Source organism: Myxocyprinus asiaticus, chromosome 12 (genome assembly GCF_019703515.2).
Source record: "Myxocyprinus asiaticus isolate MX2 ecotype Aquarium Trade chromosome 12, UBuf_Myxa_2, whole genome shotgun sequence".
NCBI classification, from domain to species: Eukaryota; Metazoa; Chordata; class Actinopteri; order Cypriniformes; family Catostomidae; genus Myxocyprinus; species Myxocyprinus asiaticus.
Window position 1 is genome coordinate 28,200,472 of NC_059355.1, and position 27,750 is coordinate 28,228,221.

The 27,750-nt window shown below is 37.2% G+C and overlaps 1 protein-coding gene across 6 annotated transcripts in view; it reads right to left on the reverse strand.

Annotated features, from left to right (window-relative positions):
- The window catches only part of LOC127449395 (leptin receptor-like), a 91,916-nt gene that overhangs the window by 46,594 nt on the left and 17,572 nt on the right, over nt 1-27,750 (reverse strand). Inside the window, exons 1-5 of one of the 6 annotated variants that reach the window (XM_051712789.1) lie at nt 13,060-13,455; nt 9,027-9,079; nt 7,178-7,230; nt 4,548-4,742; nt 2,563-2,689 (exon numbers count right to left, since the gene is read on the reverse strand). In XM_051712789.1, the coding sequence (XP_051568749.1) occupies nt 2,563-2,689; nt 4,548-4,742; nt 7,178-7,230; nt 9,027-9,031 (380 nt within the window). In that variant the 5' untranslated portion in view covers nt 9,032-9,079; nt 13,060-13,455. Of the gene's footprint in view, nt 1-2,562; nt 2,690-4,526; nt 4,743-5,856; nt 6,153-7,177; nt 7,231-9,026; nt 9,080-13,059; nt 13,456-27,750 lie in introns of those variants that run through there. The other 5 variants (XM_051712786.1, XM_051712787.1, XM_051712785.1 and 2 more) reach the window with 5 other exon arrangements.

Here is a 27,750-nt window from a genome sequence, read left to right on the forward strand (position 1 = left end):
ATCAATACAGTCAAATCATGTGGGAAATAATCTCAAAGCCAGGATCTATACATAGAGAAGAGATTTTCCACATTAGTCATTCTTAAGTAAATGAGAAATGAAAAGTACAGCAAAACAAAACAAAACAAAACAACAAATCTACAAACACAACAGCAAATCTGAAAACAAAATAACAATTCAGAGACACAACAACAAATCATAAAACACAACGGTAAATCCGAAAACAAAAGAACAAATCAGAAAACAACACCAAATCAGGAAACAAAAGAACAAATCAGAAAACACAACGGAATGTCAGAAAACACAACAGCACGACAGAAAACAGAAAACGAAAAGTCAGACAAAACATTGACTAGTCAGTCACGAGTCAATCATAATATTGTCCGTTTACTATCAAGTCTTATAGGAAAGTAGCTTCAAAACCGAGCGTTTCTAACAGATGGTCAGAATGAGGGTAGGGACTGTTTTTTTGTGCAATAAACTTTTATTATAAGTGAACCTCAAGAAACATATTAAAATACACTTTGAAAATTCTGTAAATTTGCGGCTGCATTCTAACAGCAATCTACTGTAATTCTTAAATACAACAGTTTGCTGTAAAAAGAATTGCATTCTGGGAGATAAAGAGCAGGCTCATTGTGAAGTGACTAGTTTAACAGTAAATCCTGTTATTTGCAAAGCATTTTGGGAAGATGAACATTAAAAATCCTAGTGCCATCTTGGTGAAAGCTAGTGACATTTTGAAACATATATTTTAAAACCCAAAGTGTAGTATAGATCTGTGGCTTACTGACAATGTTCATGTTGTTGACACATAAATACATTACTGGATCCAACCCTGTCACACTCATTCTTCACTAGTCTAAATGCAATTAAAAAAGTACAATTAAACCTTTTTTAAAATTTATATTAAAAAATACAGTATAAATGTAAAATAACAGTATTGCACTGCATTGTGGGATCCTAAAATTGTGAAATACAGATCAGGCCTTGCGTTTGAATAAGTACTTTATGCTTGGGTAATGCATCAGGGTTTTATGAAGACATGTACAGAAGTTTTAATTCAGAATTAATAGAGTTCTTATCACTATTTAGAGTTTTTTTTATCTATCCTAAATAGTTGTTTTGTTTAAAGTCACCATTTTGGTGATTGGTGTTCCCTTGGACTGGGATGATCTTTCTTCTTTTTTTTACTTAATGTTCTTCCAGCCAGTGTTAATGTGCTGTAGTTATATACAATCATGTGCACTGTTACTTGGGAAGGACAAAAGCTGAACTTACGGTCAGACTATTAGCCTGATCATAACTTGCAAATGCCACTAAATGAGGCAATAGCATTATGTCATTATACAATACATAAGTAATTTAATTATAAGCATTCAAAGAGAGTTCTGCAATGCAGATTTTCATACTACGTGTCTACTGTTAATGGTTAACTTGTCAATTGTCAACTAGACACACAGATATTAACACTCAGCATACAAAACTCAACAATGGTGCCAATTAACAATCATAATTTTAGATAAAAAGTAAAATCTGACCCTTAAAAAACAAGTAACTAAAACTGCAACAACAACAACAGCAAAATAAACCAGTAAATAGTAAAAGAAATTCATGTAATTTCTTCATGCCGCAGTGCATGCTGGGAACTGAAGTAACAACATAGTACTGTAGAACAGTACTGTAAATTACTTTAAAAAAACAGCAGCTGCCAGAATTTGATACAGTAAAAAGCTGCATTTGAGCTTTACATTAGGTGTGCTGTATATATGCAGTAAATTGCTGGTGAAATTGCTGCCAGAATTTTACTGTAAATCTAAGAGGACATTTTTTACAGTTTAAGGCACAAAATAATAATAATAAAAAAAGGCATGTCATGATGACCCCTTTAAATTAGAACATGCAAGTCAACTGAATGTATGCTTGGAAGGCACCAATGTTTTATCATAGTTTGTGGACTTTTAGACGGTCCCTTATGTCTTCAACGTAGGTGAATATTGTACCTCAAACTAACTTTATCCCGCTTGCTCTTTTTGCTCTGTGTTCTTAAGTGTCCCATTACTGTTTTACTGAGTGAGAAACCACTCCAAATGATTAAGTTTTTCAGTCAGTCAGCTTTCCCCATGGATTTTAAAATAATCAGTGAACCAATCAAGAAGAAAGGATTAGGTGTCATCCACACAGCCAACAGGTGAGAAGTTGGGCTGTTGAGTTTTCTGTTTGCTGTTGTGTTTTCTGACTTGCCGTTGTGCTTCAGGATTTGGCGTTGTATTTCAGGATTTGGCATTGTGTTTTCTGATTTCTTTAGTTTTTTGGATTTGCCATTTTGTTTTATGAATTGTTTTATTTTGCACTGTATTACTGAGACAGAGGCATAGAAATTGAGGGAAAAAAGGTAAGCCATTAACAGTATAGAGACGACATGCATTATTTGCATGGGCATCAGGCATTCAAACACCCCAATCCCACCAAGCCAATCCTATTTAAGCACAAATGGGACCAGCAATGCACCAGCAGCCATTTAATGTGCAGTGAAGAGGTGAATGAAGAGAGGAGACTTACACTAATTGTTGTGGGCTAACAGTGACCAGACTTTCAGTGACTGGAACTGCTGCTCTGTGGCTCTTTGCATTACAAATCATATTTGCCTGATCACTTTCGAACCAGCACAGAATTTCTAAACAGTGTCCTGAAAACAGATTGCATTGACTTGTTAGTGTCATTCTTCACAGCCTATTGCAATTACAAGCCTCTATTTCTAACAAATTATTCCTGTAAGAACACAGTTTCATTAAATGGTCTGCAGATAATGTGAAAGAAACAAACACCATTCTTTAAATCAAGCAAAAGGGTAGTATGGTAACATCCAAGAGTCTGGTTGAGATTCAAGAAAGATTAAATTCTTAAAAAGGGATAGTTCACACAAGAATGTTTGAGGAACTTAAAAGGAGATGTTTAAATAATGTCTTTTCAATACAATGTCAGTCGATAGTGCCTCACTTTAAAGCTTAAAAATTACCCAAAGGTGTCATTAAAAGTAGTGCGATTTATGTGTCAAGTCTTCTGAAGGCATAAAGTTTTGGTGAGAGATAACCAGAAATTTATTTTAAAAAATGTAAAAAAAGATTGCACATCCATTGCACAATCACGAGTGTGTGAGAGATGCTTGTTCACAGTGACACGTGTTCATGCGAGAACTTGCAGGTTTTTTTGCCCTAAACAATGCAAGTTCTTGAATGAACATACAGTACAAGCCGCAGTGAATGAGCTTCTCACATGACAAGGAATGATATGAGGGTCAGTAAGTTATGACAGAATTTTCATTTTTGTAAACTATTCCTTGATGCTTTCACTATTGCTTCTGCTTTACTGTATGAATGCTTCATAATGTTAGGACAGAGAAAATAAAAGCATCAAACTCCTTGTCTTTCTAAATAGCCATTTTGCACTTTAAAAGGATTATTCATTTTCAAATTTAATGCCATACATTTATTAATATTTAATTATTGTCCTGAGGCCTACCTTAGAGAGGAGAAAGTAATGAGAATTAATGCATTATAGCACCCGATACTTGCCTGGAGGAGTGAATTCTCACCCACATTGTTCACCTTCTTTCACTACACAGTCTCTTTCGGTGCATTTTTGCGCCAAAGTTTACAAGACCTCTCCACCCAATTAACAACATTAATTTATGCAAATATAAATAAAACAGCCCTGAGTTATGAAAACAATCCATTGTATTTAAGAATGTCAAGAAGTCTCAAAACAGCAATGGCAAGACTAATTGATAAATCGCATTTCATTTTCTTACTGGCCTGTATTAGTGAAATACTAAAAAAAATTTATATCTGGATAAACTGACACATTGCTTACAACAATGACAACGTACATATTGTTCAGTTATTTGTGAGAATTCACTCTCGAAAACTTAGGTAGTGACAAAATTTTTTTTGTTAAATCCTTGCAGTGTACAGAATTAAATTACACAACTAGTTGTTATTAATGTTCTTAAAATTGCATCTAAGATGTCTTTCTTCTCCTGGAGTGCTGCAAGCAAAACTCAGAGACAGAAGTATATGTCTTACACAGAGCATGCTGTTTAAAAGCAGCAGTTTAACAAACATAAAGGCAGAGCATCTGTTGATGGCAGTTTACTAAAAATTGCTGGAAGTCAACATGTCTCTAGTCGCTAATATTACTTTGGTCAGAAATAATTAACGCTGAACGGCTTAAATGCCATATTTCTTGTTTGCAAACACTCCCGAAATTTCGGAAGTTACTATTTTGGGGTTGTCGCTCTTAAAACTTTGCAGTGGCTATGTGGCCAATGTTGACAATGTTCTAGACATAATACTTCCCATTTTTTTTTTTTTTTTCTAAAAGAGCACTTATATAATCCTACTTCAGCCTGAAAATGTAAGTGTTAATGTGATAACCCCTCATAATAAATAAGAGCATGCAGGGAAGCTGAAACTTCAAATAAACTGATGACTTGATCATTGTATTATCAGCAAGAATGGTTTTACCAGAAAGGGTTTGCGATTTACTTGAAGGTTCCGGGTTTGTAGCATCTAGCAGTTGACACTGTTTTGTGGGTGGGATTTCGGAAAGACCACTGGTGACAGTAGTAAGCTCACTGCCCACTGTCTGAGCTAAGGGCAGCCCACAGCATAGCTGAGCCTTCCACTTAAGGTCTTCATAAACACCACCCTCACCATCAGCGGGACTCAAAGCGGCAAGAACTGCAACATATGGATCTCGATGTGAGTGACGTGCTTTTATGTGTTTTAAAACAATATCCTAATATATACTGTACAAGATCCTAACCTATATATATTTTTTTCCTAAAGCCTTGTCTTATGGCCAAAAATGAACATATAGAAACTTATTCAAGAATAATTCAATACCTCATGTTGGGGGGGGGGGGGGACTAAGCAGGTCTAGATTCTTATGCCCTTTGTGAAACATCCATTGACAGAATCAATTCTAGGAAGTGCAATGTTCATCTGAAAGCTGCTCGTTCAAGTATAAAACACTATGCATGGCTGTCACATCAGCTAGTAACCTTTTGCTTCCATACATAAATATGTAGAATTGCTGAAAAATCATATTACCTTTTTTGATTAATACTTTTTTTTTTTTTTTTTTTGGATCAACAGCATTTCAATGCATTTTATTTCAACACAAAGCGCACAATGAATTTAATTCATTATTTTAATTTTAACAACTTATTTGATAAAATTATATATTTTTATATCTATAAGCATTCAGCAAAAGACAAATCATGGTGCTGCAACACCATCGTGATTTCCTTCACTGGCCATTTGCACCCTGAACCCCCTGTCCGGTAAGGAATTTGTTTTTCCTTATATCCTGCTATTAAAAAATAATACTTTTATTTTCAATAATTTTTATTGACATATTAATTGTAATAAACTACTGATCTGAATAGCCTATATAGAGGAACACATCCCACTATGGTGTTTCTCTGAATCTCAGAAATATACTACATCCAGTATCCCTTAGTCAAGAGCACCACTATTTAAGCTCATCCTCTGGAAATCGAGCAACTAGATTCTATTATAAGAATCACATATAATAATTTTAACTGTCACACTATATACCCCTTCCCCGTTACTGAATTAAAAGCTACATTGGACTTGACAGAAAACCTGCAGCTGGTGTATGAGCAGACCCAGAGAAAGTGTTTAAAATTATGATATGACCCCTTTTACAATTCAGTTACCAGTTAAAACGCTGTTACCCTGCAGGTCTGTAGAGCATCTGTTTATATGTGAAGCCCCTTGCTGATCATTAAAAGTTTATGTATCTGATTCATGATGTGGGTGTAATCACCTCTCTCCTCTCTCTCTTACTTTCTCTCCCCATCTGTTTATCCTAATCTCATTCATCAGCCTACTGCTCTATGTGCGCTTAACCATATCCCACACTAATGCATCTCTGAGGTGGGCAGAGGGATTGCTGACAGCTGGTGGGTGTCCAGGACACTTTTTAGGTTGTTGCCTCGGCAGCAAATGGGAAATGGAAAACAATGAAAAAATGCTGGATTGTTGGTCAGGTTACGACACGCTGAATTAGATCAAAAAGATGAAGAGTAAGTTCTATGAACTTAAAATAGTGCCTAAACGATTTGCATGTGCAGAGTAAGATTTGAGAAAGGGTAAATCAAATTGCAAGCGTAAGAAAAGAATATTAGCAATATTTTAATGCTTTGTATAAGTGTAATTCATGTGTTGTGAATCTGTGATTTCATATAAACACAAAGTAAATTTGGTGTGCATTCTTCTGACTTCTTTTTTTTTTTTTTTTACGCTTACACGTTTGGCACTGTTTTTGCACCTAAACATGGCCAAAAACATTGCAAACCTGCAATCAGCGATATTCAAGCAAAGAAAGGGTGTCATGAACAGCAAAATGGATTGACTGCATAGAATCAGTCTGTATGTAAAATAAACTACTGCAAATGTGTAAATGACTTGTGTTGTGGCATAAATATTTCCAGAAATAATCCGATATACACTGTTCCGTCTTCCTTTTGTTGCACTCGCTCACACTTTTGGCACGAATTTCTCACTGAAAAAAGTTTTGCAAGCACAAGGGGGAAGGCGGGTCTACCTGCTTCTAGTAACCAATCAAATTAGGTTTACCTTGACCCGTTTACTCTGACCTGATTGGTTTAATAATGTGACAGACCGCTTGTTCTTCATATGGCTCAGCACCGTTCCTCTGGGTATCTCTCCTCTCTTTTATTAAACTGAAATATACGCGGTCAATTTGTTTTGCTGTTCGTGACACCCTTTCTTTGCTTGCATATCTCTGATTGCAGGTTTGCAATGTTTTTGGCCATGTTTAGGTGGAAAAACAGTGCCAAAATTCAGAAGAATACAAACCAAATTTACTTTGTGTTAATACGCAATTACAGATTCACAACACATGAATTAGACTTATGCAAAGCATTAAAGTATTGCTAATATTTTTTTCTTACGCTTGCAACATGATTTACACCTTTGCAAAACTTTCTGTGCGCATGCAATTTATTTTTACGCTTGCAATTTGATTTACGCTTTCACAAATCTACTCTGCGCATGCAAATCATTTAGGCACAATTTTACCTTCATAAAGTTCAGCAAAGTAGGGAAATGGAGAACCCACTCACCTTGTGAAATGGTAATGAAATTCACAAGAAGCGCAAGCCTGATAAATAAAGACCTGGGGGAAAGAGAGAGCATCTGTAAAATGGTTCAATATGGATATGACTCACTATCTTCTTCCACCGTGGGATGGTCAAATCTTTGAGTTCATGCAGCGTGACAGTGTTCTTCTTCGGATTACTCATATATGCTGCAGAGACTCGTTTAAAATGATATCTTGATTCAAATGCACTGTTTATAGTTTAAGAATGCTTAATTTGTCTAGGAATGAAATCAGTATTGATCATCAGACATTAGAATCACTACTGATCAGAGAAAGGTGCATAAAGTATGATGTACCTCTAAATATATGTGATATACTGTATACGTGAATAATGCGATTTGTGCCAAAAATATATTAAATATGAACCTGTACCTGGGTATGCACTGTAAAAAGTGGCAACCTGCGATTCTTACCTTAAAGTGCTATTTCTATCTGATCTAACTCTTAAAAATGGAAACCTATTTTAAAAGCCTACTAAATTCAGGTTGATTCAGTGATGTTAAAGGGATAGTTCACCCCAAAATGAAAATTCTCTCATGATTTGCTCACCCTCCTAGCATCCCAGATGTGTATGACTGTCTTTCTTCTGCAGAACAGAAAGTAAGATTTTCAGAAGAATATTTCAGCTCTGTAGGTCCTCACAATGCAAGTAGATGGGTGCCAACATTTTGAAGCTCCAAAATCTAATTAAAGGGAGCATAAAAGTAATCCATACGACTCTAGTGGTTAAATCCATATCTTCAGACATGTAATGAAAGGTGTCATTCTTTGGGCTAAGTCATTTTTTATCATAAATTATTCCCCCTGCCCAGTAGGGGGCGATATGCACGAAGAATGTAAATCACCAAAAAAAAACAGAAGAAGAAGAATTAGAAAGTGAAAGTGAAGTGGAGATTGACTGAGCAGGGAGGAGAATTTATAAAAAAAAATTTAAAAAAAGAAATAAAAAAAAAGAACAAGAAGAAGAAAAAACTTAAATATTTATCTGTTTCTCACCCACACCTATCATACCACTTCAGAAGATATCGATTTAATCACTGGAGTCATCTAGAGTACTTTTAAATTGCCCTTATGTGGATTTTGGAGGTTCAAAATTTTGGCACCCATTCACTTGCATTGTGCTGAGAAATTCTTCTAAAAATCTTTGTTTGTGTTCAGCAGATGAAAGAACATCATACACATCTGGGATGGCATGAGGGTGAGTAAATGATGAGAGAACTGTCATTTTTGTAAAATATAATTACTTACTTGAATAAAACCAGTTATTTAGATTTTAGCACAAAAAGGACATTTTTAGGTTAACATTTGTTAATCACAATTTTAGATGTAAATGTACAGTATACAGTATGAATGTATAAGGGAAAGTGCATATCTTAGGTTCTGTAACATGTCATCTTACTTCTTTCTTTTAAGTTTGAACCATTTTTAAGTCTCTAAATTAATTTGAGCTAATAACAGCTGCATGCATAAAATAGTTTTAGTTAAGAGTATAGCATGTCACACCATTGGACATGTCAACTTTCTAAGATTATTTACTATCAACAACTAACCTATGAGTTTAACAAAGATTATTAGGAGAAAGTGTCAACAAACTCTATTTCTCAAAGAGCAATATGAAAGGTGCACATGATCACATGAACAGTTCAAAATAACTAAACTAAATTACAGCAATGGAAAATTACCTCTCATTAACAATTCATTAACCACTAAACAGGTAATTAATAATACACAGAGTTAATAGTCTACTGCTTGCCATAAGCAGCCATGCTCAAATTGAAGGCAATCATTAAAATCCAATTAGAGACACTTACATCATTTCACTTGATTCTGAACATCATTTCTCTTGTTGATGAAGTAGATCTTTCTGCGATGAGAAGAGAAAAAAGTGACACAGACAGAGAGAAAGAGAGAGTAAAAGAGAGAACAGAAAAGAAATGGCGATGAGCAGAACATCTGTGTGGAAAACTTCTCAGACAGACAATTTTGATTGAACACTGAGTCTGAATGAGTATACTGAAGAAGAATGTGGACTATAGTTTTACTCTCTTAGCCTTAACAGAACTCATTTCTGACTCACTTGATGGAAAATAAACAATACAGCACAGAGGGTTTTATCAGAGCAAGGACAAAAACTTTTTGGCAGTAATATGACATCAGGCAGTAATATGACACCAGTTTCGGAATGAATTACTCTGCTCGATCACATTAGCTTTTGTTCTTTCAATACAGTGGCTTCCTCTCCCTAAGGAGACAAATCACATTTCTTGCTCAAGTCAATGAAAAGCATGACTGCTTCACTGTTTTCACCTTGATGAACCAAATTTAAAGCATTTTATCTTTATTTCCTCACTGAGCTGAAAATTTTACTGCTCAGAGATTGCTCTTTCATTGCTCATGGAGACATAAGGGAGTTCTCAGTTATGTATTATCATTTTTTTCTCAGCTGTTTCTCATAAAATCCCTTAGAACAAATAAGAAAAAGTTACAGATGAGACCATTTTAATATACAGAAATTCTTCAGAGCTATAAAATTAATGTGATTAGCAAAGCTCCGGTAATTTAAAAATCCAGCAAGGAAGAATTTGAAGAGAAGTGTTTGAGTTCATTTTGAAATTGCTGACTTTTGATTGTAGACAGGTGTGAGATTACTGATGTCTGATTCTCAGGAGAAAATTCTGAGAAGCAACAGCAGACTTAAGCAACAGTTTTTAATCTCCCGGCTGTCTATGAGAAACAACTGAGACGTTAAGGAGATCTTATTTGTGACTTTTCTTTTCTGTGAGCAGTGCCTCTGGGTTTCTTCAAATGCTAGGTTAAATACACAATGCACAACATTGTTTAGTTTATATACCTGCACAAACCTGTCAACGGCAGCAACACCCATGTGTAGACAGAATTTCCTGGCATTTTACTCTGTATGATATTACGAAATCTAAAACCTGTTTCAGATTTCCACAATGCTGTGACAATGTGTCAGCCAGATAAGTGCCCTAATGAGCAAAACTACTCATCAGGACACCCTCCATATGAGGTCAATGCATGAGAACTAAGAGGTACAGTATATCAGACCTCATGCTTCATTGCCCTGCATTCAGCAAATACTGTACACCACTACAGGTCCCATAATGCAATGCTTTCCACACCATCTGTCAGAGACACCTCGAGCATTGTGGACAGCTGCTGAACCAAACATCATATAAGATAATCAAACACAAAAACAGATCAGACATGAATATAGAGGGAAACAGGCAAGTGGCCATTCACTCCAGTTGAGCCTTTTTCCAGAAAGGCTCTTATGATAATAAATCATACATTCATGTAGCCTCGTTTCAAATATCAAAACAACTTTGATGATGTTCCATTTTGAATCAACAACATAACACCAAATGCTCACCAAAATGACTATTAACGCAGCATGTACCAATCTAGTTCAAAGCTGATAGCTCAATAGTTTGACTATTTGAGCAGAAACAAACTTTGATTATCTAGTGAAGCCATGATAAACATTGCCCAGATGCTGTTAATCATGGTCTTATGTTCTACCCTACATGATCATTTGAGCATTAATTGGCACAGAACTGGAAAATAAAGGAGGGGGAAAGTATATTTTAACCCTAATAAATCATTAGGCTCATGCGTTTATTAAAAGCAAGTTTACTTAATACCGGGATAGCATCTCCTGTAGCAACCTAGATTCTTGCTCATAGGCATAATGGTATTAAACAACATCATTTATTTAACTGAAATCCCACTCCTTGGGCTAAATTCCTCTTTTGATGTTCTCCACCAGTCCCACAATTTTTTTTTGTTTGTTTTTTTTTTTTTTTTTTTTATTAATTACCTCCTTACTACACTGACATCAAGGAGCCTGAGATTTCTCCAGATACAGAAGGGGGAAAGCCAAGCACTCTTGGGCTGTTCAGACCAAACGCGTTCTTGGGCTAAATAAATAAATAAATAAATAAATAAATAAATAAAAAATAAAACCTAGACGCAGCGAAGCGAATAAAACAGAACGCAGGTATCTCGAGAATCATTTTTAAAAGTTGACTATAAATACGGTGCTGCTGCGCGAGACTCTGAAAAACACTGAAAAGTCCAGCAACGGTTAAAGATGTCGGTTTAGCCAAGCGCATGGGGCCCTCAGGCCCCCAAAACAAATTTCCACGCTGTCTTTTTCCTATGTAAACATGCGGTAGTATGCGGTTTTATTTGACTTATTTTTTCAGCATCTCGCAGCGGCGTCACGTTTTTTAGACGTCGTGTCAAGTTAAAGAGAACTTCAAGCAGAGCCCCTCTACAACGAGCGCCTACAAGATTAGCAATAAAATGCATAACGCGGCGGCCCCAGACATACTATGGACGGTACACTGGCAAGGAGACCACAGGCCGTAAACTGTTTTTGTGAGGAAACAGCTCATTACTTAATTAACTGATATTTTTTACACTAAAAAAATTCTTTTGGAATTACCCACTGTATGTGGAGTTTACTCTGATAAAATTGTTGCTTAATAAGAGAAGACACTGTCACTGGCAATTTTGTGACATGTAGACCTATGTCAGTTTACGGCTCTTACCATTCATTTGTATGGTATCCGCAAACGGTGATTTGCTGTCGTAAAACGCTAGATGACCATTATGCCAGAGATTCTTTTAATTACTGAAACTGAAACCTCCGCCGTTCTATCATAGGAGAGAGCTTAACAGCAAAGTCTTTTAAATGAATAATAATAATAATAAAAATATAAATAGTATCTGGTAACGGTCAACTAGCCTGTATGTCTATGGTTACGATAGTGAATTCTGATGCTGAATTTTTTATTAATAATATTGTGGTTTTGGCCAATTATTATATACATAAATGTAGATTTTTTTAAGTCTTCTACAAATCGTTAAAACGTATGCATAACAAAAATGCCCTAAAGTTGTGTAATCTTTTGGAGGTGTATTTTGATGATTAACCCCCTTGTGTAGGTTTCTTTTGTCTTCTTTTCCCTTCCCTTAGTTGTTGTATTTTTTTTTTTTTTTATTTTTTTTAAAGCTATAATTTATTTATTTAGTATATGTTTTGCTGCTACTTGGATTTCTTAATACTGTATTAAGTTGCTGTTTATTGAGGCATGTTTTGTAATACGTTCAAGCAATGGGGGGGGGGGGGGGTAAGATTATGGCAGTAAGTCACCGTTTGCGAATAACACACAAATGAGAGCAGTAAGCTGACACCTACCTGTCGCAAAAAACGTATGTGTCTTCATAGTTAATTCCAAAAGGATTGTTTTGAGTTAAACATGTTGAAGATTAGCGGACAGGCGGTCAATGCATTAATTGATTAGCTATTTCCTCACAAAAGCAGTTTATTCAGCACACTGAAGCATCTCCTTCACAGACATCCATTCAAAAAAACGGCCTCTACTCTCCTCGCAAGTGTACAGCCACAGATGTCGATGGGTCCGCCGCGTTATGCTATTATATGCTAAGCTTGCAAGCTCCATTATTAGAAGGGATCTGGTTACGCTCTCTCCTATGGTAAAAACGCGGATGGTGCCATCTCAGTAAAAGATCTCAGCTTCAACTTAACAACAAGTATGTGTTCGGTGTGAACGGCCCCTAAGAATGAGAATAGCGTTACTCTGATAGTTAACTCTGGAAGAAAGACCAAGACATTGCGTCTACGTGTAAATAAATTTGGCACATTATATTGGAGACAAACGATCATGCAGGTTTGTACAATACAAAAGCCCGTCATAAACAAAATAACAAACAATCAAATAACTAAATAAACAAACAAACAAAAACTCGCTGTGGAAAGGAATATGATTCAAATATCGCGAGCGGAATACTGACTTGCTAAAAGTCCAGGACAGTCTTACTGCTATTCCTGCTGCTTGTGATCATGTGCAGAATATCACACCTGGGATCGCACACTGTCCGTGAATCTGCTTGAAATGTGTTGGCAAAGTCTTACGTGTCTTAATTCTCCACCCAGAAACTAGGACAAAGTTCCCGATCCAGTGAAAAGTTCAGCTCTTCGTCCTTTAATGTAATGTCTGTAGAGGCGAATGCAAAAGAGCAGAGGCGTGTGACTTCTGAAATCATCAGCGTGAGTTTTCAGAGCTTTGATGTGGAATCCTCATCTTCAACTGAAGCACTGCTGATGTGCTGAATTTCCTGGAGGAGGGAGTGGCATCGATCTACTGAGCTTGTTGCGTCACACCATCATCATCGTCATTGTTTCATTTTTGGCAAGGAAAGAAGGTATGCAACAAAAAAAACAAAAAAAAAAAAGGTATGCACTTGTTTTATAAATGTAAACATGAACTTAACTTCTTATATATAAGTACATATTTATCCCATTATATAAACTAAGAATTTACCTTTTCATTGTAAAATAAATAAATAAATAAAAATAGCCCACTTTTCAAACTACTGAGAATGTTGTTGAACATTTGGGTTATTTCTTTATACCCTATTATTGAATTGTTAATACTTAGTAGCTACACAAGGACAAATTTCTCATGAAAATGTTTAATTTGCTGAGTTGAAATTTCACACTCACCCTACAATCTCATAATAATGCGTTTCTGCTTCTGTCGGCGCAGTTTTTCTATTTCTGTTCTTCTTTTTTATGGCAACGCATGCGCTAGGCGAACGTCTTTTATCGTTACGTCGTGTCTTGTCTCGAGCGCCGCGTTTTAGACGCGTTGTCAGTTTAAAAAGAACGCCAGCTTTCAAAAAGGCGTCTCGAGACACCTGCGTTCCATTCGTTGTGGTCCGTCTACCTTGTTTTAGACAAAAGTACGCGTTTGGTGTGAACGGCCCCTAAGAGTGCTTCCAAAATAAATAAACAGCAATTGAATAATCTGGGCTCATTCTAAATGACGTCATCTTGAAAACGGTGGCGCGCTGTATGACTTCACTTGTAATGTTGCAGTTTAGCAACATTACGTCATCCGCATGACCTCATCGTGCTGTCATCCTCTAAACTCAGCGCGAGGATGCCCCCCACGTGACATGATGCTTTCCTCACCTGCCATGCTCTTACACGATGTAAGCAAGCAACCATCTGAGTTGAAGTTAAATTTAGTACACATCTCTTTATCTCTCTCCACAGAAGTTAATTTTAAAATAAGATTTAGACTTCATTGAACATTTAATAATGCTTAATCCGATATCTCACTATTTATTGACCTATTAAACATTTAATAACACTTACTTCTATGTCTCTCTTATCATAGCATTATATAAACTCACTATTATATTAAACCTAAATATTATAACAACAGCAATCTTTTCATTTCTGCCTCTGACATCTGGTAGACCTTGGATGATGTTGAACCCACAAGCTATTCTGCTGTTTACTGTAATGTACACAAAAGCATTTTCTATTTGACATACAAATAACTACACCAAAGCAGCACAGAGGTTAACACTGATGCTCAGAGGCCCAAATGTTTATCAACCTTTTCCAGCCCTGTAAACACAATGCTGCTACAGCCAGTGCTCACAATTACTATTTAAAAGCACAACATGCACTATGCTACCCCTCTCATGCTGTGACAGAGCAAGAACACCATTTATCTCCCTCAGCAGCTCACAGCAGTTTGGACACTGCCAGCGGGATGCAAATCAGATGTGCACGCCCATGCTTATCAAAGCCAGACTTTAAAATACATTACCATAGAAACAAACAAGAAAAAAATGATGTGATTTGATCAAAAATACAGGGGACATTATGGTGATTAGACCATAATGTAGCTGTGGCAAATTACTATAACATATAGGGGGATGATCTAACAATGATTTTCAAGCTTTACGGTCATCACAGATCACCAATAGTATTTTTGTTTGTTTGTTTGTTTTATAACAATACAATAAGGTTGTATTTAATATAAGTTAAGCTTAATCAACAGCGTTTGTGGCATACTGTTGATTACCACAAAAATAATGTCAATTTGTACCTCCTTTTCTTAAAAAAAAAAAAAAAGAAAAGAAAATTAGGTTTCAGTGGGGTACTTACAATGGTTGGAGGGTTTAAAAGGCAGAATTGTGAAGCTTATAACTTTATAAAAGCACTTGCATTCATTTTTCTGTTAAAACTTGTGCATTATTTGAGCTGTAAAGTTGTTTAAATCATCATTTATTTTTCATTTGTTTTAGGGTTTACGATATTAGGTCGTCATGGCAACGAAGTTGTAAAATTGGATATAACTTTACACAGAAAAGGTTAGTTAGTGATTTTATCAGACTAAAGTCAGATTAGCACGCATCTTGTGGCTATACTTTTGAAAGTGTATTCTGACATTTGTGGATTTGCTCTGTTCACTTCCATTTTAAAGGGATAGTTTGCCCAAAAATGAAAATTATCTTATCATTTACTCACCCTCATGCCATCCCAGATGTGTATGCCTTTCTATCTTCAGCAGAACACAAACAAAGATTTTTAGTGAAATATTTCAGCTCTGCAGGTCCATACAATACAAGTGAATGGTGATCAGACCTTTGTAGCTCCAAAAATTACATAAAGGAAACACAGATGTTATCCATATGACTTTCACTTTCACTTTTACATCTGAAAGTAAAGTTAAAGGGGAGATTTATAGTAAAAAAGGTCTTAAATATTATTCTGTTTCTCACCCACACCTATTATATCGCTTCTGAAGATATGGATTTAAACACTAGAGTCATATGGATTACTTTTATGTTTGCTTTATGTGATTTTTGGAGTTACAAAGGTCTGATCACCATTCACTTGCATTGTATGGACCTGCAGAGCTGAAATATTCTACTAAAAATCTTTGTTTGTGTTCTGCAGAAGAGAGAAAGTCATAAACATATGGGATGGTATGAGGGTGAGTAAATGATAAGAGAATTTTAATTTTTGGTTGAACTATCCCTTTAAGTGGTTTTTGCCCCCATGTATCCCAGATTTGTGCTTTTTTTAAAGAAAAGGTGTGACAAGTCGAAATGAGTTTTTATGGTAATCATCATCATGCCACAGATCGTGTCTATTGAGCTTAACTTGAATTGAACCCGGAATATTCCTTTAACTACATTAGTTAATGCTTAATATCTTTGCAATGCAATAATTTTACAGCATTTTTTTATTTTTATGTTCATTTAGTTAAGGTTAATGTTGATTTCAAAATATACTAATACTTTCTAAAATGAAAAGTTGTAAATGTTAGCATTAGTTAATGCATTCTGAACTAACATGAACTAACAATGAACAACTGTATGTTAATTCATAAATTAACATTAACCAGGAATAATAAATGCTGTAAAAATATTGATCGTTGTTAGTTCATGATACCTGATGCATTTACTATTGTAACAAATACAACCTTATGGTAAAGCTTTATCATTTTTTAGTGATGTAAAAAAAAAAAAAAAAAAATCAGTGCAATGCAGGGCAATTAGACACATGTTTGTTTATGCTTTTTGTTGCTACCTAACACTATTTGCACTTAGTGCAACTAGCATCTATTTTTATTTGCACTTGGTGTAAAAAGCTTCTGGCTTTAAATAATTAGCTGTATAAAGGTTGTCCCATTTTCATCTACATTTGCAGCATACATGAATAAAATTAACTGTAATGCAGTGCAATTAGATGCATGTTTGTTTACAGCATTTAAACAATTCATTTTGTTTTCCACATAGACTCCCCTTGGGGAACATGTGTTTGTGCAGTTAATAGTGACTGCAGAACTGATTTCTCACTGTGTGGGTATGTGCTGACATGTTTGCATGAATCTCAAAGAGAGTGAGTGTACATTGAGAGTAGGGGGATTGATGCTATCCCAATGCCCTTAAGAATGAGACTAGTCATGCATAGCATGAGCTATGGATAAATCACTAATGCCTGGGAGGCCTTGCTCAGTCTGAATGGCGAGGGCAGAGGAGCATTATAGACAAGACAGCAAGGGAGACATTTGGAATGAGTCACAGCATGGCAAAGTCTGCATTATTACTGCATAGCAACTGTTGCACTGATATACAGTCATTGTTATAAAATGAAACCTTCAAAAAAAAAAAAAACATCTGAAACCACTGATAAAACCTAATCTGAAAAAAAAATGCATGCTGTAATAATAGTTTTCATTAAGAACATTAACGAACATCACTACATTACTGTATGTAACACTTTCGATACAGTTATACTTAATGTTCTATCAAAGAATTAAAGATGTCATGAAAAACGTAAGAATATTTTATGTTTCATATGGTTGAAAACAAAAAAGCTCACATTAAGGCATGCACTATACATTCCTTTAGTTACAATATTGCAAGATGTCAATGACATTATCTCCCACAATCATACTGGAGGGTTAAACACATGATGTCATTCACTCACTATGTCATATCCCAAAGAGATTTCCCACATGCAGCATTGATGAAATATTCATATGTTTTAACTCATCACAAATTTATCCAACACTAGATTTGGATGTCTAGTTTTGGAAATAAAGGAGGTCAATTGCTCCTTTATTCCAAGAACCACCTTCAGAGATGTTCATGCATGGCTGTGATATATGATTGGACATTAAAGCAAAGCCCTTGTAAACAGAGAGGGCTCTGTCAGAGATTTGTTCCTTCTTGGGAAGAAATGAATGCAATTGGTGAAGGAGAATTTTACAGTGTGTAAAATAGTGTAAGGCTAAAGGAGATTTACAACCAATGACAGAAACAATCCTTTGGCACCCGATGCAGGCACCATTCACTGTGCAAGGGCCCTTATTTTCTCAGAATTGAGATATCTATTATGAGGAAAACTGTGCGATTTATGGACTAACTAATTGGAAGTATAGTTGCCTTAATGAGTTTGCTAAGCATCATATATTCCAACCCTTGCATGTGGTGGACATACCAAGGGCTGTTACATAATATAATATTGGGTATTCTTGGCGAAGGACAAAGGAAGATAATTTGATAACAGGAAGATAATAATGGAAGGAATATAATAATGACTCTTTGGTCAATCTGAGGATTTATACAGATCATCTTGTTTTTTAATGCCCAAAGTTTTCTTTTTTCGGTATGTTTTTATGCCTCTTACTAGATATCAACCTTCTCAACACCATAACGCTAATGCACACGTCGCGCATTATCTGTGAAACCAATTTAAACACTTTGAACTTTGCATCTCCTTCTTGCAATGCAGTGTGTGATCTGCAAGCCCTGAAAAGGTCAGTTAACAGATTTAGACGATTAATTCTGAACATGAAGCCATTGTTCCCAGACAAAACTGACACATATTTGAGATGTAAGTCACCATTCCAATTAACCCCCTCTGATGAGCTAACTCATAAAAGCATTTGGCTCATCACTGAATGCAAAGGGTTTTCAGTGGAGATCAGGAGGAGGATGTTTGCTACATTTTTGATATAGTGATATTATGTCAGACTATTTTATAGATTTGTGATGAGTTGCAGTGTTTCCAGTAATTGAGTACAGAAGTGTTTCCTGTAATTTGCAGACTGTTTATAATTTATTTGTTTGTTTGTTTGTTTGTTTGTGTGTTTGTGTGTTAGGTTTTCAAATGATAAAATAATAGATAATGTTCAAAATTAAGAATTATTTAGGCACTTTCTTCATCCGGTGTGATACTCTGCTAGGGCACCATTGTGAACTTGACTATGAACTTCATACATCCACCCACTAAAAATTGCCTTTGAACCACTTGGTTAAAAGTAATGGCAAAATATAAATAGGAAAATTAAGTTAGTTTGCAGATACCACTTGGTTTTATATTTTATCTAATGAAATGGCATTCATACATGTTTCACTGTGACTTATTTTAGGAATCATTTTATTTTACCTTAATTTTCATTCAGCTAAAAATTACTGAAGAATGACTGGTGAACTGGCGTCATATTTGGCATTTACTGATAATCCTATACCAAAGGCAAAATTTTGACTTTTCTGTCTGAAATAGAGGACTTCCATGAAAGAAACTCAGCATAAACACAGGATAAGGCTTGATTCCAATTATGTACATATTGTGAGAAAGAAGTGGTGCTGGAAGCCTAATGCTTAAGGATCCAGACTGCAAATGCAAAGCCTGTTAATACCTCTTGCTGTGTTGTTATCGGGTCCTTGAGCAATGCACTAATAACACCAAGATGCTGCAGGGTGCCAACCCTTTCAATTGGTGATCTGTAGGCCCCTTTGGAAAAACAACTTCTGCGAAATGATGGGCAACTAAGTAATACGTGATCCTTTCTTCCTTTTATGTCTACAAGGGTGCCAATCATGGACAACAATTTTTTCCCCTTGAAATCATACGAGAGGGCGTTTATGGAAGGTCTATATGCTAGTGTTCCACCCTATTGTTGCTGGGCTTGTGCCATGTTCCTCGATGGGGCTTGTATGAATGAATCTGTGTGAGGACTTGGATTAATCACAGTGAGACATTAAAGGAATGGTTCACCCTTAAATAAAAATTCTGTCATTATTTACTCACCCTCATGTCTTTCAGAACCCATATAACTTTTTTGGAACACAAAAGGAGAATGTGGCAGCGGAGGCGTGGTCAAGCATCTCTCCGGAGAGAGAGAAAGCGGTAAGGGCGCTTACACCTGAGCTAAATTATGTCTAACACCTGTCTCTAATTTCAGTGAGCACGGGGAGAGCGGCTTAAAAGAGCCACACCGCCAGCAGTCGGAGTGAGAGAGAAACAAGTGTGCAGCATTGTCAAACTGTTTCCATTACATGTTGAAGCTACTGAGTGTTTGTGAAGAAGTTTGTTTATTTTTGAGAGTGAATTATTGAACTGAGTGAAAACCCTGAAAGAGTGTATCTGCTGCACAGAAGAGAATAAAACGACTACCTGAACCAGGAAACCTTGCTTCTTGCCTCCTCCTTCCATTGAGAAGTGTTACACTGGTGCCGAAACCCGGGATTAGTTCGAAGATGGACGGAAGTCGCCCCGTAAGCCAGGAGGCTTGTTGCCGGCAGTTGTTGAGCCGCGAGCTGGGCTTCCCCGGACAACAGCGGAATAAGTCGGGCCGCCCACTGGCCGAGCGGCCAGCCCCAGGAACTGTCTCACCCCCTTTTTGGTCTTGGGTCTCGGGCAGGTCGCAGTCGCTGCTGTCTTGTCAATTTGGGGACGCACCTGCCCGTGGCCCAAGTGGAACCCCAGATACCGTACCTCCACCCACCCAACCGCGCACTTCTTTGGCTTTGCTGTGAGTCCCACTCGGCGCAGCGATCTCAGAACCGCCCTCAGATGTTGCAAGTGCCGCTGCCAATCATTGCTGTAAATGATGATGTCATCTAAATAGGCAGCGGTGTAAGCTGAATGCGGTCTGAGGATTTGGTCCATGAGCCGCTGAAACGTAGCCGGGGCTCCAAACAAACTGAACGGAAGTGTCACAAACTGGTGTAAACCAAACGGTGTGGAGAAGACGTTTCGATCATTGCATCCAATTCTTCCCGAACGATTTTCTTCTGGTGTTCGGGTAATCGGTAGGGGCGGCTACGTACCACGACCCCTGGCTCGGTCTCGATGTGGTGGTGAATGAGGTTTGTACGCCCCGGTAGAGTCCTCCCAGTTGGCTGAGATCCTCCAAGCTCTCGCTGGCTTACATCGGAACCACCAGCAAACCCTGCTTGAGCTCCGGCAAGATCAGGATCACCGGTTTGTGGAACTCCTACGCGCTCAAGCAGAGGACCGGCAGGCGATCCGGAGCCTCCTCAGCCAGGAGGTGCCCCCAGCCGTGACCCCGGACATCCAAACGCCATTGCCCCCGCCTGCGTTACAGAAGATGGGGACGGCGGACAACCCCGAGGCGTTCCTCCACTTCTTTGAACACACCGCCGAGATCTGGGGCTGGCCGCTCGGCCAGTGGGCAGCCCACTTATTCCGCTGTTGTCCGGGGAAGCCCAGCTCGTGGCTCAACAACTGCCGGCAACAAGCCTCCTGGCTTACGGGGCGACTTCCGTCCACCTTCGAACTAATCCCAGGTTTCGGCACCAGTGTAACACTTCTCAATGGAAGGAGGAGGCAAGAAGCAAGCTTTCCTGGTTCAGGTAGGTGTTTTATTCTCTTCTGTGCAGCAGATACACTCTTTCAGGGTTTTCACTCAGTTCAATAATTTACTCTCAAAAATAAACAAACACTCAATAGCTTCAACATGTAATGGAAACAGTTTGACAATGCTGCACACTTGTTTCTCTCTCACTCCGACTGCTGGCGGTGTGGCTCTTTTAAGCCGCTCTCCCCGTGCTCATCTGATTTCTGAAGGATATCTGAATTATTATTATTTATTTTTTTTGGTCAAGACTTTTCATTGTATTGGTTGTAGATCCAGTTCACAAAACCAGTCTGAATGATTAAATCGGTTCAAGTTTTATTCATTAACTCAGTGCTTTGGTCACAGCAGTTAACAGCTCACTATAGGGGAGGATTATCAGTGAATAATGACTTAATTCTCAGCCTGTTCTGCACACAAAGCTTTCGTATGACTTCTGAAGATTTGGAATACAACACACAAGTCGTGTGGACCACTTTTTTGATACTTTTGCATCCTTTTTGAAGCTTGAAATATTTTCTCCTTTTGTGTTCCATGAAAGAAGAAGTCATAGAGGTTTGGAACAACATGAGAGTAAATGATGACAGAATTTTCCTTTTTGTGTGAACTAAACTTAAAGTATTTACTGACCAAAAGCACCACTGAAAAAAGTCCAGTCACTGTGGAACAAAAAATAAATGAGTAAATAAATAAAATAAATATATTTTAAGCCTCCATCGCAGTTTTGTGAGAAAAAATACATGCAAAAGTATGTCCTCAACCCTTTAAATCCCTTGCATGTGCCATCAAATTTCAATCAATGCGACTAAAAAATGTCTGTCATTAGCCGCTGGCTAAATGTTCAGATTTCACTCACTTCAACTCTGCTTTTTGTTAAACTGTTCAACAGACTGTTTTCACAACATTTTCTGTTTTAACACATATGGCTCTTCAGACCAGTGTAAAGCATCTGTTGGATTTCAATAGCTACAGAGAGTTAAAGTTTGGTTTGACTCGTTCCATGTAATGTGCATCCAAAGATGAGATTCACGCAATCCATTTTCATTTATAATGTCTCTTTTAATATCTTTTCTGTTATCAGTTGTTGATCAAAAAATAAAAATAAAGATAAATTATAATCACACATAGTACAGATGTGGTAAAACACTTCTGTGAATCTCGCTAAACTGCTGCTATTCTTAGAGACAGTACCATTTTAGCGCTATACATATGTATATAAATATGTATATAATATATATATATATATATATATATATATATATATACACCGATCAGCCACAACATTTATACCACCTGCCTAATATTGTGTAAGTCCCCTTTGTGCCACCAAAACAGTGCCAGCCCGCTATTCTTCTCACCACAATTGTACAGAGTGGTTATCTGAGTTACTGTAGACTTTGTCAGTTCGAACCATTCTGGCCATTCTCTGTTGACCTCTCTCATCAACAAGGCGTTTCCATCTGCAGAACTGCCACTCACTGTATGTTTTTTGTTTGTGGCACCATTCTGAGTAAATTCTAGAGACTGTTTTGTGTGAAAATCCCAGGAGATCAAATTTAGTTCACACATCAGTGGTCTCCTGTTGGTTATACTATGATACTTAGTTTGGAGAAATGTGCTTTTGCATAATTTGGGGGAATTTTTATTGGGAAAAATATTCAAAAACTTTCCTCTTATGCAGTGTAGTGTCACCAAAATCACTTCACACATCAGTGGTCTCCTGTTGGTTATACTACAACACTTAGTTTGTAGAAATGTGCTTTTGCATAATTTGGGGGAATTTTTATTGGGAAAAATACTCAATAACTTTACTCTTATGCAGTGTAGGGTCACCAAAATCACTTCACACATCAGTGCTCTGCTGTTGGTTATACTACAACACTTAGCTAGGGAAAAAAGGCTTTTGCATAATTTTAGGAAATTTTTATTAGGATTAAAAATGCTGTGCTGCAAAATTTGTGCCAACTGAAATAAACATCTGTCCATATTAAATGAGTGAACTAGTTTTGATCGCTCTTCTCTTGATGTGTGTGATACTATATTTTTATTCAAGACAAATACACAGTAGTGTAGTCTAGGGCATACGCAGGCATATGCCATAGGCTCACCTACAGTTGAAGCCAGAAGTTTACATACACTTAGGTTGAAGTCATTATAACTCATTTTTAAACCACTCCACAGATTTCATATTAGCAAACTATTGTTTTGGCAAGTTGTTTAGGACATCTACTTACACCTACTTACGAGTAATTGTTGTAGAGTGTAGTTATAGACTTGTGGAGTGGTGGTGGCGTAGTGGACTAAAGCACTGAACTATTAAGCAGAAGGTTGTTGGTTCAATCCACACAGCCACCACCATTGTGTCCTTGAGCAAGGCACTTAACTCCAGGTTGCTCCAGGGAGATTGTCCCTGTAATAAGGGCACTGTAAGTTGCTTTGGATAAAAGCATCTGCTAAATGTAATTGTTCCAACAATTGTTTACAGACAGATTGTTTCACTTTTAATTGACTATATCACAATTCCAGTGGGTCAGAAGTTTACATTCACTAAGTTAACTGTGCTTTTAAGCAGCTTGGAAAATTCCAGAAAATGATGTAAAGCCTTTAGGCAATCAGCCAATTAGCTTCTGATAGGCTAATTGGAGTCAATTGGAGGTGTACCTGTGGATGTGTTTTAAGGCCTACCTTCAAACTCAGTGCTTCTTTGCTTGACATCATGGGAAAATCAAAAGAAATTAGCCAAGACCTCAGAAAAAAAAAAAATGGTTCATCCTTGGGAGCAATTTCCAAATGCCTTAAGGTACCACGTTCATCTGTACAAACAATTGTACGCAAGTATAAACACCATGGGACCACGCAGCCATCATACTGCTCAGGAAAGAGACACATTCTGTCTCCTAGGGATGAACATTTGATTCGAAAAGTGCAAATCAATCCCAGAACAACAGCAAAGGACCCTGTGAAGATGCTGGAGGAAACAGGTAGACAAGTATCTATATCCACAGTAAAACGAGTCCTTTATCGACATAACCTGAAAGGTTGCTCAGCAAGGAAGAAGCCAATGCTCCAAAACCGCCATAAAAAGCCAGATTACAGTTTGTGTACATGAGGACAAAGATCTAAGATCTTTTGGAGAAATTTCCTATGGTCTGATGAAACAAAAATGTAACTTTTTGGCCATAATGTCCATCATTATGTTTGGAGGAAAAAGGGTGAGGCTTGCAAGCTAAATAACACCATCCCAACCGTGAAGCATGGGGGTGGCAGCATCATGTTGTGGGGGTGCTTTGCTGCAGGAGGGATTGGTGCACTTCACAAAATAGATGGCATCATGTGGAAGGAAAATTATGTGGATATATTGAAGCAACATCACAAGACATCACCCAGGAAGTTAAAGCTCGGTCGCAAACGTGTCTTCCAAATGGACAATGATCCCAAGCATACATCCAAAGTTGTGACAAAATGGCTTAAGGACAACAAAGTAAAGGTAATGGAGTGGCCATCACAAAGCCCTGACCTCAATCTGCTAGAAAATTTGTGGGCAGAACTGAAAAAGTGTGTGTGAGCAAGGAGGCCTACAGACTCAGTTACACCAGTTCTGTCTGGAGGAATGGGCCAAAATTCCAACAACTTATTATGAGAAGCTTGTGGAAGTTTGACCCAAGTTAAATTATTTAAATGCAATGCTAACAAATACTAACAAAGTGTATGTAAACTTCTTACCCACTGGGAATGTGATGAAAGAAATAAAAGCTGAAATAAATAATTATTTCTATTATTATCCTGACATTTCACATTCTTAAAATAAAGTAGTGATCCTAACTGACCTAAGACAGACAATGTTTTCTATGATTAAATGTCAGGACTTGAAAAACTGAGTTTAAATGCATTTGGCTACAGTGTATGTAAACTTCTGACTTCAACTGTATCTTTCTTAGGATTTTGCGTATGCCCACGTGAAATAAGTGATGATACATATGGCCGCCAGAACAACGAGTAGGCTTTTGACCCTGAACTTTTTAAATCTACTAATGCGATGCCACAGCACCGTTGAGTGAATTGTATATATACTGTATATTGTTTTTAAAGTGTACAAAGATTCTCTCTAAACGTGCACGGGGCTGCGGGAGCGCAACTGATGGCACGGGCAAGACAGTCCGACTAAGCTGATCCACCAATCAGAACGTTCATTTTTCCTAACCAATAATATTTTCTGTTTCAGTAGGGACAGGACATTTCCAGCGTCTGATGCACAAGCATCCCTGGAGTAACCATAATTTGCACTGTAAATTTATTTCCCTGCTAAACGTAAATATATGTATATATGGGTCTTCCATAAATTCACAGTATGCCCACCTCTTCAGACACTACTACACCACTGCAAATACACCATACAAAATGGCATAGGTCCACAGTTGCACTAGTTTGACCAAATCACATTATACTTCATACCAATGTATCTTGGAATCCTCACCACAAAGAGAATTGGACAACACCTGTCAAAAATGATTGTATATCTTTTCACTTATTGGTCATAAAAACAAATGGAGGTCCACAAATAATTTCCTAAAATATATTTTATTTTGGGATTGTAATGCAACAATAAACTGTTCAGAGTGAACCCCACTTTTCAATTACTGACCACTGGGAAGGGCTCCTAAACCAAACTTTCATACTTCTCAGAGAAGCAGTTGAGTAAATATAAGATGGATTGTGTGTTTGAGTCTGTATGTCAATTCATGAAAGAAGCCTAAACCAATGTTCTAGTTTGTGGAAAGCAAATAGGACACCTTCTTACATGATTTCAATGCTAAAGAGATTCTGGTTAAAATTAAGCAAAATTAAGCAAAAAATCTTTAAAAACTAGGTGGTTTCGTATAACCATCAGGGGTCTCCTGGTGTTTGATGTGAATTTGGTGCCACTACACTTTATCTTAAAAAACATTAAGACCATTAAAAACTACACTGCTTAAGAGTAAAGTTATTGAATATTTTTACTAATAAAAATTCCCTAAAATTATGCAAAAGCCTTTTCCCCAAACTAAGTACTGTAGTATAACCAACAGGAGACCACTGATGTGTGAAGTGATTTTGGTGACACTATACTGTATAAGAGGAAAGTTATTGAATATTTGTCCTTATAAAAACTCCCCAAAATTATGCAAAAGCCTTTTTTTCCTAACTAAGTGTTGTAGTATAACCAACAGGAGACCACTGATATGTGAAGTGATTTTGGTGACACTACACTGTATAAGAATAAAGTTATTTAAAAATGTTCCTAATAAAAATTCCCCAGAATTATGCAAAAGCCTTTTTTTCCCCTTACTAAGTGTTGTAGTATAACCAACAGGAGACCACTGATGTGTGAAGTGATTTTGATGGTAGTACACTGTATAGGAGTAAAGTTATTGAATAATTTTCTAAATAAAAATTCCCCAAAATTATGCAAAAGCACATTTTTCCTAAGTGCTGTAGTATAACCAAGAGGAGACCACTGATGTACGAAGTGGTTTTAGTGACACCAGTGGCGCCTGCAGCTGTACGGCCGTACGCACTGTGCGTACCATGAGCGCTCCGACTGAACTGAGAAATATTTACTCTCAGAATATTTCACCAATCATGAAATGTGTCCCGTATTTCTGTTAGCTTTTTAAAAGAACTAGTAATGCCCAATGTGTGAATGAATCATTCTTTTGAGTCAGTTCTTTTCAGTGAATTGGCCAAACAGGCTTGCAAAACAGTCTGAATCGATTCGTGATTCAGTATAATTCGTTCGAACCACTCTCTCACTGAATCATTTGGAGCGGTTTCTCACACAGTAAAACAGTATCGGGATATTTATGATTACAGAGGACAAACAGTGCTGGATACAGTGTAAATGTAACAACAGTCAACTGAAACAAAATTCTGTCTTTTTGAGAGGTAACTTTAAGAAACTTAAGCTAGTGCTATGTCATGTGAACAAGGGACTGTTCAAACTGAACATGTTTTTGCATCCGCTCGTGCTGATTTTCAATAATTTTCCATATAAACATTCGCTAGATGGATGTCTTTTGACAACTGCGTCACGTTTCGCTGTGTTTTTAGCATCTCTCATGGGAGCGCTGCATTTTTAGACGCTGTGTCAAGTTAAAAAGTGGTACGTTTTGCTTTTGTAGCGCGAAAACATGTCTGTCTGAACGGTTACTAGAAGAAATGCTTTAGCCAATACTCAAGAAAATAAAACAAATGCTTATCTCAAACTCACCAGAATTGAATGATTTGGTGTTGTTTTTTACAACAACAACAAAAAAATCTCATGGGGGAGCATGCCCCCGGACCCCCCTAGATATAAGGTTTAATAGGCAGATTTCTGAGCATACCCTCAGATTAAATCATGCAGGTGCCCCTGAGTGACACTACACTTTGTAAGAGTGAAGTTATTGAATATGTTTGTAGTATCGCTTTTCGGTGTTGCACATTGTAGACGGTCCCTGCGCACTCGTCTCATAGCCGGCTGCACATA